The 10,834-nt window shown below is 31.4% G+C and overlaps 1 protein-coding gene across 1 annotated transcript; it reads left to right on the plus strand.

Annotated features, from left to right (window-relative positions):
• Positions 1–2,920: 2,920 nt before the first annotated feature.
• LOC132748065 (cornifelin homolog A-like) lies at positions 2,921–7,088 on the plus strand. Its single transcript, XM_060737610.1, has 4 exons — positions 2,921–3,070; positions 4,070–4,280; positions 5,097–5,236; positions 6,727–7,088. The coding sequence occupies exons 2-4, from the start codon at positions 4,070–4,072 to the stop codon at positions 6,826–6,828; spliced, it is 453 nt and encodes a 150-aa protein (XP_060593593.1). The 5' UTR covers positions 2,921–3,070; the 3' UTR covers positions 6,829–7,088.
• The last annotated feature ends 3,746 nt before the right edge of the window (positions 7,089–10,834 follow it).

The raw sequence follows: 10,834 nt of genomic DNA on the forward strand, positions 1-10,834 counted from the left end.
ATTCCACCTTGCATGATATATGAGAAAACATTGTCACGCAATTGCGATTTGCTCCAAAAGAATATCTACTATCTGCAACTCAAAATGGTTACATCAACATGAAATTGTTCTTCGAGTGGTTCCGGGACATATTTGTACCCGACTGTGGGTCACAACGTCCAGTTCTTTTAACTATGGACAATCATGCATCACACTTTTGCCCTGATTTGGTAGACCTTGTTATTGAGAAGGGTATTGAACTTTTGTTTTTGCCTCCTCGTGCTACTCACTTACTACAACCTCTGGATAAAGGATTCTGTCATCTTCTGAAAAAAAAGATGACAGAATCAGTTCTGTCCGTCGGCTATGCTGGAGCCCGTGTTATGCCAAGAGATAGATTTGCAAGTCTTCTTAACCATGGGATCAACCGCATTTCACCTCATGATATCACGTCAGCATTACACAAGACTGGCATGTTCCCGTTAAATCCAAATCAGGTGTCAAATCCTATTGAACTTGCAGTGAACATTTCTAGCATTGTTGAAAAATTATTTGAAGAAGATGAATCTTGTCAAGAATGTGGATGACATTCTTTTACAAATCGTCTTGTCAAATTAGGTATTAAACCTGCAGATTTGGCACATATCTTATATTTGAAGCTCCATAATTTTGTAAAATCTAAACCAAATGAAAAAGAATTGAAGGTGCAAGGTGGATCACAGTTGCAGACCTGAATTCATCCGAATCTCAGAGTGCCGCAACAACCTCAATAACAGCTGAAATACATATGGAGAAAAACTCCGATTGTGACTACGTTGATGATGGTATTGACTGTTAAATGTGCAAATTTAGGGACAGGGGCTTATGGATAGGATGTGACAACATCATATGTGAAAGGTGGTTCCGCGATGAATGTTTGCCCAGTAGTCAACAAACTCTTGTTGACTTAAATATGGTTACAAAGGATGAGTGGTATTGTGAAATGTGTCAGGAAGTATAACTCATATTAAAAAATTAAAAAGCAACAAAACAATATTTACAAATACAGTGTTTGTATGATTGTTTTAGTCATTGACAGAAATATAAACTGTAAAAACATTGCTCCAGTATTCACAATATTCATTTTGTTTAACAATTGTATACATGCAGTTAAAATATTTACTAACCTTTTTTGTATTGTTAAGACTTTCCACAGAAGGAAAAAATGTTTTTGTATTTCAAGAATTTAAGTGAAACTATTCACTAGTTCTTGTTTTTGTCTCATTCCCCCCCACCCCCCAAAATAGAAAGAAAATGTTGCACACATTATTTGAACATTTGAACATGTGATATTTAATCAGTTAAGGTATAATTATATGAAGTGATTTAGGTTTAGTTTGAGAAAATTATACAGTTACATGAGATAAAACCGGGTGTATGAGAACTACTTCATTTAGAACTAAAGTATTGTGCAGTGAGTACACTTGTATTTAAGTGTCTTATAAAACGGATGCATCTATTGAATCGGTTATTTCTTGTTTCAAAAGTTAAGGGATACGCTTATATTGATTTTAAAAAGGTAAGTTCTCTTTCATGTTTTCCTGTATATTTTTTACCGTGTCATTTCTAAAAAAAATTGTCCGAGGTCTACCGCACTGGGGCTATATAATTAGAGACATGTTTAAGTGTAGTGGATGTGTGCGTCAAACGCCTGAAGTTTTTGAAATTCCGCCCTGCTTTTTTAATCACTGTCACTGATAAATCCGGTTTCATTTCTGCTATTAAGAGATTAATGCACGGCAGAGTATGGCCGGAAGGTGATAATCGGCCCGCAAAATGAATAATGGCCCCGAGGGCTTCACCCCGAGGGCATTTTTTTGTTACTATATATAGTAACAAGTGTATCACGTTTATATATTATATAAATGATACTTTAATACTATATAATAAATAATAAAGCAATAAAGTTACCAATCAACATAATATACAAATTTAATCTAATTATGAATAAGATTTATTTGTTTTTACGTTTTGTTTGTAATGAAATGCATTTCATTAGATAGAATTAGTATTTCGAATCTGTAGAAGCATATAAGATACACATCATTTAATTTTCATTGCTATATTATATATGGAAAAATAAAAAATATGTTCGAATTACGAAATGCTGACAATATGAATCAGGGCACTTGATGACGTAGCTCCTGTGTAACATGTACGTAATAAGGAATCACCGAGTTTACAGCTAAGTCTTATAAAATATAGAAAATGAACCTCAATCGTTTGCACCACGTTGTTTTTTTTAGAATAAACCTTGATTGTATTCAATCTAACCGATTATGCCTTGTTTTCATTTTCCTCGTCAAATATAATATTTTTACTCCATCTAGCTTCCTTTCCATTATATGAGTCCAAAAATTCCATATCAAATCCATATTGTTCTAAATGAAGCTTCTTTTGAAGAAATCAATCCAAATAAAATCCAAATTCCACTCGAAATAACTCTGCTTGTCATTGTTAATTATTCTTGTACGAGCTATCTTTCGTAAATATTTGGGAAGCCTTTCAAGTTCTGTTTCATCAGCCACCTAATTAGGACATTAAATGTTGATTGCAACGTCAAACTGTTCATGTAAAAAATAATGGTTGCGTAAAATTAAGAGGTCGATATACATTGTTGAGTACAATATTATGCTTACACAGGTTAACAATCGAACATGTACTAGTCCAATAGAATTCCGTATTGTACTCAACAATATATGATAACCTGACATTGTACTGTGAAACCAATTTTATTTATTTGTTTCGGCATTTAATCTTAACTACCTATTGTTTGAAATATCAATTAGGATTCTGCTTACAGCCCTCAGAAAATGTAAATATTTGATATGACAGCTGGTGCCTAGGCCTTTCATGATTGCCGTAGCTGTGAATGACTCAACAATACAATATATAAGTAAAATCAATAGAATGAACATGTGTTGCCTATGATTGAGGCAAAATTCTTTCAATTTTCCATAATTTATCTTTCTCCATATATCATTTCATTAGCGTTCATCGTATACATAAACGTGTATTTCTGTATTGCTTATAGTAAGGATATTAGAAAATTGTATGTATATTTGATATAGATAAATTTAACTTTTTAAATAAAATTTAATTGTTTTTGAAATAATATAAAAAAGAGAAAATATTAAGTAATTTTTGCATTTAGAAAGGGACATTGAAAAAGTCTCACATGAAAAGTAAAAGCTCTAGTTGTATCGTATAGAAATGTTCGGATTATTTACCGTATTGACCATTTATATACAATTATTTCTTGAACTGTTTGCAATTTTTGTTTAATAATTGTTAAACGGAAGACATGAATAATTTTGACTGGGACACTTTCTCCCCATTAATATCTCTACAACCTGGTGTAACAAAGATATTTTTACTTTTAACATATCTTCATATATTTCCCATATAAGTGTACAAATATTTGAATCCTCGGCAAATTGAAGTTGTCTAATAAAAGTTAATTAGAAAATTCAAGGCATCTCAATTTTCAAAATTGTTAGAACAAATCAACTTAAAGTTTATAATTAATTTCGACAAGCTTTGTTTGTGAATTTATGATATGCTTTAGTTTAAACATATTTTATTTCTCAGAAAAAAGCCGCCTTATACTCCCTATTGTGCATATTGTAAGGCGGCTTTTTCTGAGATTTCTAAATTCTTTATTTCATTTCTAAGATTTTAAATCAATATGTTTTACAAAAATATTTAAAAAAACAACAACTCTGTATGCATTGAATTACAATATAAACACCAAATTCAGTGTATGTCTGTGACATTATTTGTAACTAAAATTGTATGTTTGTTAAAATATTAAATTCGTGTAATGAACTCATTGATGTTGTATTATATGTGCGTGCATTCGTGCGTCAGTGTGTGTGTTCAAAAGGCGACATTTTTGAAATTAAGACATGTTATTCATTTTGTTCGATGAATTATCTTCTATACATACATATATTATTATATAATGCTTTTCCTAAACATATTCTAAATGTTTAAATCACCTTGGAGTAAGTACTTATATATATTTATCTATGTACGTCTGCAACAATAGATGAGTGACAAAGAACCAATAACATCTCAACCAGGGTTGAAGAAGGGTGAGTATGAAAGACTCGAATCTGAGCAGACTACGGTAACATCCCAGCCAACTAGTCCGCACTACTCTAAGTTTGGAATGGACACGGTTTTACTCACAACATCTGTTGACGGTAACCGGGACTGGACAAGTGGTCTGTTTGATTGTATGCAGGATAAAATGAATTGTGAGCATTTTTTTCACATTTTATCTATATAACATTTATAATTGTACTGATGTGTTCCCGTCAAAGCACAATTTACCTTAAGCCTGTTACGGTAGATCCTTTCTTAAAAAACTGCCATTTTTAATGACACTTTATATTCATATTGTGACCTCCGATAATGTATCACATATCTGCTATGTATGAAGTCAAAACATGTTTACACCAGAGATCAGGTTTGAGAGTTCGAGCGATCGGTGTTCGAGCGATCCGAGGTAGAGCAATACATATTATATTATTAGGAATTTTGCCGGGACTGACAGGTGAGTTGGAGCTAAGGGACGTATTTGAGCGATCCTAGTTCGAGCTAACGAAGTTAAACTGTATTTTATATTTACAAGAGACTGTAGCAATTATAAATATTTTCTAATATCAAATTTGAGCATAGTATATCTTTAAACATTTAAATGCATGCGTGTATCTGTTTTCATAATACAAATACATGTATAGCAGCTATTTCATTTATATGAATTCAATTATATAAACAATAAGGTTAAATATTTGTTAAGGAGATGGCGCTGAAACAAGCACATGGCAACGCAACAAAATACACTTGCTATGCCGCCTGAGCATCTTTATGCGTATTCTATGGAGCTTTGGCATTTAAAATTGTATATTACTTCGTGTACATGTTCATGTGTTTTTCCTTTTTTTCGTGTCCACATGTGTTTTACATATAATTCTGTTTAATATACAATCTGATTGTTATTAGTTCCACCGGTTAAGGTTTCATAAACAATTTAATTGTAACATGTTTAATTTCTTATCATCTTTTTTAAGGTGCATTGGTATGTTTCTGTGCCCCATGTGTTCAATGTCATCTTGGTACCAGAATTGGAGAATGTTTATGTATGCCACTGTTTGTCCAGGGCGCTCTTTTAACTATGAGAACTAGACTAAGGACTCTCGGGGGAATTCAGGTAGTACTTTAAATGATTTGTTTTCTTCTCAGATTTATTAACAAATGATGTCATGTTTTCAAGGAGGAGAACTATATCAAATAAAAGTATTTGATCTCGTCATGCCCCTTATCAATACGTCACAAATATACCACTTGAATAGACCAATTAAAATATCTGGGTTGACTTCACAAACATAGTATGGGTAACTCGATATTTTGGAAGAAACTAAGTCAAAAAGTTCTGAAATTGTATAATAACTGATATACAAGTATGTATCAATGTATAACCTTTTTTTATTTATAAGAAACAATATTTTAAATTATTGTTGAAACTTAACTTTGCTGTAGACACATGTACTCACTTTAAACGATTTGGTAGGCCTAATCCTACTATTACACACAGATTTTACTTGTTATATGTATAATGTGGAAAATCAAAACAATCTGCAGCATGTTACGGTCTAAGATCTTCTTTTATTGTTATTTTGCAGGTTTTATCGATTTTGTCATTACATCATATCCTGTAAAATTGTATTTTAACAAACAAAATGATATAACATTTCATATGATTATGTTGTGTACAAAACAAAATGTCCTCTTAGTTTACATGTTTCCATTATAATGATATATTCATATCTTTATGTAAATAATTTGTCCCCCCTTGTGTCTGATGGGTCGCCTTTAAGGGTTGAGGCATCAGAATTGAAGCCACCGTTAACAAGAGGCAGGTAAATGGGTTTGAACAATTGGAGTCTGTGCATCTCTTAGCTCTAGCAGGTCCTGGTGATGCTTTAACTTTGTAACAGCCGAGGTTAGCCAAAGTCATCTTTCCTGTTTTGCGCCATATGACATAAATTGTGTTGGTGCACCATAAAACCAAACTTAACAAAATCAATATATATAAGTAAGGACAGGATTATATACACTGTTTTTAATTAGATATTTTAGATTTATATTCAATTACAAAATGTGCAATCATTTAATTGATTGTTGCAATTTAATACTGTAACTGTACGATGCATATCAAGTAATATATCTTTTTTATTATGTAACATTAGTAACTGATTCCTCATGTGACCTTATGGCCATTCAAGTGTAAATGGTGGGTGTACAGGTTAAAGTAAAAATAATTTTAGATTTTCCTATACATGTAATTGTTTTCAATTGTATAGTCTAGTTCATGTGCATTTAAATTATAACCCACGTGACTCACAAAAAGTTTTTTAAGTATCCCTCAGGAATGTATCGTCAACGTTAAAATGATTGAAAAGGATTAGGCAGGCTTTTTAGATTTTAGGCAGTTGTTATAATTCAAAATGAACTTTTTTCATTATAAATAATAAGTCAATGACCGATATAATAGTTAAACTTTTTGAATACATGTATATAGCCATTTCAGCTTTACCCAACAATAAAAATATAAGTATAATGTGCCTTTAATGTCTTTATAACGTAAACTTAACGTTATGATAACAACCTGTTTCTATTGGTATTTCTTTTTCTTTGCAGGGATCCATTTGCAATGACTGTTTGGTGACAGCCTTGTGTGGACCGTGCGCATTGTGTCAAATGAAACGTGAGCTGGATGTGATGGGGGTTGGATCTGTATAGACAATATTCTCCTTCTGTTGTAAAATACAATAAGCGCAATTCCAACCCCTCTTAAAGTTTGGTTTTGTTTGGAGGAAAGTGTTTATAGCTTACAAAAAAGTGTAGATATCTAGATATTTTGAAGTGAAATTGACATTTGTTTATAACCACCCTACATGTCGTTATGTTGCATAAAAATGTATGTTGATAACTGTTATAAATAATTGTTGTCGAAGAATAGAAAATTTATAGGATAAAATAAATATATTAATAATTGTAAAGCATAAGGCAATAAATTTTGTTATACTTTTGCTCTCTTACCTTCTTGACAACCCGAAGAAGATATCTTAGTCAACTTATCAAGATTATATGTCCCCTTTAAGGGGTCTCCACTGAGGTTATTTGATTTGACGGGACTGGAAATAATCTGGAAGTGGACCCTTTCACTACTAGAAAAACTGGAATCCTGCAACAAAAGCATCAATGCCCACAGCCCAATAAAATAATATGAGCAAGCCAGCAAGCAAGCGAACAAACAAACAAACACATTAACACCCCAATCTACCCGAAACCCTAAAAACAAAAACATCAACAACATCAAAATCAAGCTCATTCAAGGACAATAAACTAAAAGAATCTGAATTTTTTATCTTATTTTTTAAGATCGTTTTTCCTTTTTCTATGCTGAGGGTAAACAGACAGTTTCTTTTTATATCTTTTATTTAAAATGTTACGGCTAAATTGCTAAATTAAACACGTGCCATATTTCTGTATCTCGTTTTCAATAAATTGCTGGAAAAAAAAGTTTTTTTAAAAAGCTTTATGCCTACAGATGTCATGAGAAAAACAAATTTTCCGAGAATCAAACCCCATAATTATTTTTAAATCGAACAACAAAAATATTTTTTAAGATAACCCTGAAAGTTCCCGTTTTCATGTTATAATATTCTGCAATGTTTAAAACAATTCTGTTATCTCCTTTTTAATCTGCAGTATATACCAATATGTAACCATAGCGCATACGCATTTCAAGGGAATACACTGGGTTTTTTTTGGACATGAAGTGACTGGAATTTTCTTACCAGCAAACGGATCTTCTCGGCCCTTTCCGTCAAACTCCGGATAAGGACGAACGGATAGGTATTTCCATCTAACTAAACATGTTTTCAAACAAATAGTAATCTAATGCTGTGAGTTGTTGACTAATTTTTTTCAGAAATATCTAGTAAAAGTAAAATTTTACCTAAATTAATTAAATTTAGACAGTTTATTATTTATATACTTATTATTATGGTTGTAGAAGCCGAAAATCCAAAATGTCTACCTGTTGACTTCAAGTCGAATTTGTTTATAAGTGTACATCATCGGGTATTTTTAAAATTGATTGTGTTTGTCAGACATATTTTCAATCATGATTTGTATAGAAACATGACTTTTTTCCTTTGGATGTCAAATATATACATTCGTTCTACATTATCAAAGATTTTTGTACATGTAAAACCACGTGATAAAACTACTTTTAATCCGTATTAGGTGCGAGCCGATGAATTCCTACTTGTGTGCAAAATTTGAAATAATTCCAGTATTCCGTTTTCCCAGAATAATTATCATATTTTTCGTTGTGCAAAATGACCAAAAATGAAACGCATTGCAACGCTTTTTACTTTAAAAGTTCAAAATATCGATTTTTAATTTTACTCCGAGCATATTTCTTTATCATAATTTGAAGAGTTTTTTTTTTCATTTTAAGTGCATCAAATGATCTATGCAAGATTTTCAAATTTAGTTTCCAAGGCACTTTGACCTCAGTGTGGCTACTTTAAATAAGTAAATGTGTGTATATATTCACAATTATGACGAGGTTTACATCTGCTTGTTTTATGCAAAATATGTGTGTGATTCTCTATTTTATTCAAATAATCATTTCGTTTTTTATCAAGTAGGAGGTTTTTTTCCACATAAGTCAAAATACTTGTGATTTAGTAAATATAAATTGATTTACTTTTACCTTAATGTACAATGGTCAGTGTTTTGTTATCTATTTTAAACTCTAACTTATTTGTTTTCCAACAATTGTATAAAGACTCAGACGTACTTCTTTAATTAAGTATTTTTGTAAATAAGAAATTGTGACAACCATACCAACATCCTGCCAATAATGTTATGCTACTTCTGTTCAGTCTTAGATTAATTATCACGACGAAATACATCATGATGAAAAACTGGCCATCTGCCTTATTACGCAGATAGAATCCGGCACTAGAAACCATCTTACGGTGCCAGCAGTGTGACACCTGCCAGTCAGACTCCAAAGAGGTAAACAATGTAATTATAAACATATTAGTGATTGTACTGGATACAAGACACATTAGATGAGTCATCCATCCAAACTTAAGGCCTCCACAAAAACATACAACGAAAATCTGGAAACGAAGCATAAATTACATTAAAATAGCATGAAAGTTTTAGACTTGATTTGATTAGTCTGTACACACAAACCATTGTTTTTTATTGTTATAAACAAAGTTGGTAATGTAAGCAAACAGTAATTATTTAATTACTAAATACTACCACATTTGATATACATTAATAAATGTTCAAATTATAGTATTAAATCGGTGTTGGGATGTCCATCTTTACATTACAATCATGTCTTTTCAATTTTTCCATGTGCGGCGTTTTTGTTTTTTCCCCCATGGATCTACTATTTGAAATCAGCCAGGGCCGAAGACGTGTACGGTACCTTACAAACATGAACATGACAAGACAAATCAAACCGTGTCTTTTCAATGTTGCCATCCGCGGCATTTTTTCAACATTTAACTTTGCTGGCTGTATCATCTACGGAAACGGATATTTGACCCGGACATTTGCTCCCTTTTATGACGAAAAATTATATTTATTCGCACAAACCATTATATTTCTTAATATACTGTGTGTTTTTATTACAAATATTATTACGTTATTATAACTAGCATCAACTACATTCATAACAAGTAAATACATTGAAATGATATCCCCCACTGTACGATATAACTCTCATCATGAAAATGTCTTAGTATTACATACCTTAGAATTATAGAACATTAAAGGAACCACTGAGGTTTTTTTTGACATTTGATGAAGGTCTAGAATTATAACTCGTGTGCAAAATTCTAACCCCGTTTTCCCAGGACAAGTATTAAAATTGTGAAGAATGAGCCAACATTGAAAAGCTTTGCAAAGCTTTGCAAAGCTTTTCACTTAAATCCGGCTAAGAATGACACACAATACAATTTTCGATTATGCAGCTTTTCAAAAGCAAAGAACAAGTCTCTTAGTTTTAAGCGATGCAGTGATGAAAAAGGATTTAATACAAATGGGCGATATACATATACATGTATAACATTAACAATGCGCTTTCTCAACTAGAAAAGGGGAATATCTATGAAAATGAAGTGAAACAGTAAAGTTAATAGCGTTACATTCATTACAATCTAAAACTCTTGATGTTAATACTAAGCTATATTTATTAATTGATAAAAAATAATTTATATATGATCTTTATTTTAATTGTTTATCAATATACATATTATTCTATATTATAATTCTGTATTTCAGCTAAAATGCTATTCTTTGTATGTATTTGTTATATCTTGGTCATCTTTTTATATTTGTAAATGGTCAAAGGTGTTTTGTATACACCTATACAGTATGCCAATAAACCTAAAGCTATTAAAAGAACCAACGCTACATGGATTAATAAACCCATATAAACACATTCTACTGATTAATACAAAGTAAACTTCTGCGACAAAGTTTTGGTTGTCACCGAAAGATCGATAGTGTGCATAAGTTGTTAAATTTATTTTGTTGAAAATTTTGTATAAATTCTTACTATTATTGTGAGAAGAAAATGGTTGTAAAAAAGGCCGTCCTGAAGATGTAACACTGTAATTGTATTGCTTTGTTTTCCTTTCATCCTGATATTACAGAGAGGAATATACGTTCTAAAACGTTAAGTATTGCGGCTATTTTTTCATATTTG

Source organism: Ruditapes philippinarum, unplaced genomic scaffold (genome assembly GCF_026571515.1).
Source record: "Ruditapes philippinarum isolate M1 unplaced genomic scaffold, ASM2657151v2 ctg8929_1_1_1_1, whole genome shotgun sequence".
Taxonomy (NCBI): domain Eukaryota; kingdom Metazoa; phylum Mollusca; class Bivalvia; order Venerida; family Veneridae; genus Ruditapes; species Ruditapes philippinarum.

Excerpts from the sequence above, each read along its gene's own strand:
- LOC132748065 (XM_060737610.1), top strand. The coding sequence starts at position 4,070 with ATGAGTGACAAAGAACCAATAACATCTCAACCAGGGTTGAAGAAGGGT. Across the intron at positions 4,281-5,096 it reads TATGCAGGATAAAATGAATT|GTGCATTGGTATGTTTCTGT; the intron begins GTGAGCATTTTT and ends ATCTTTTTTAAG. Across the intron at positions 5,237-6,726 it reads GGACTCTCGGGGGAATTCAG|GGATCCATTTGCAATGACTG; the intron begins GTAGTACTTTAA and ends TTTTCTTTGCAG.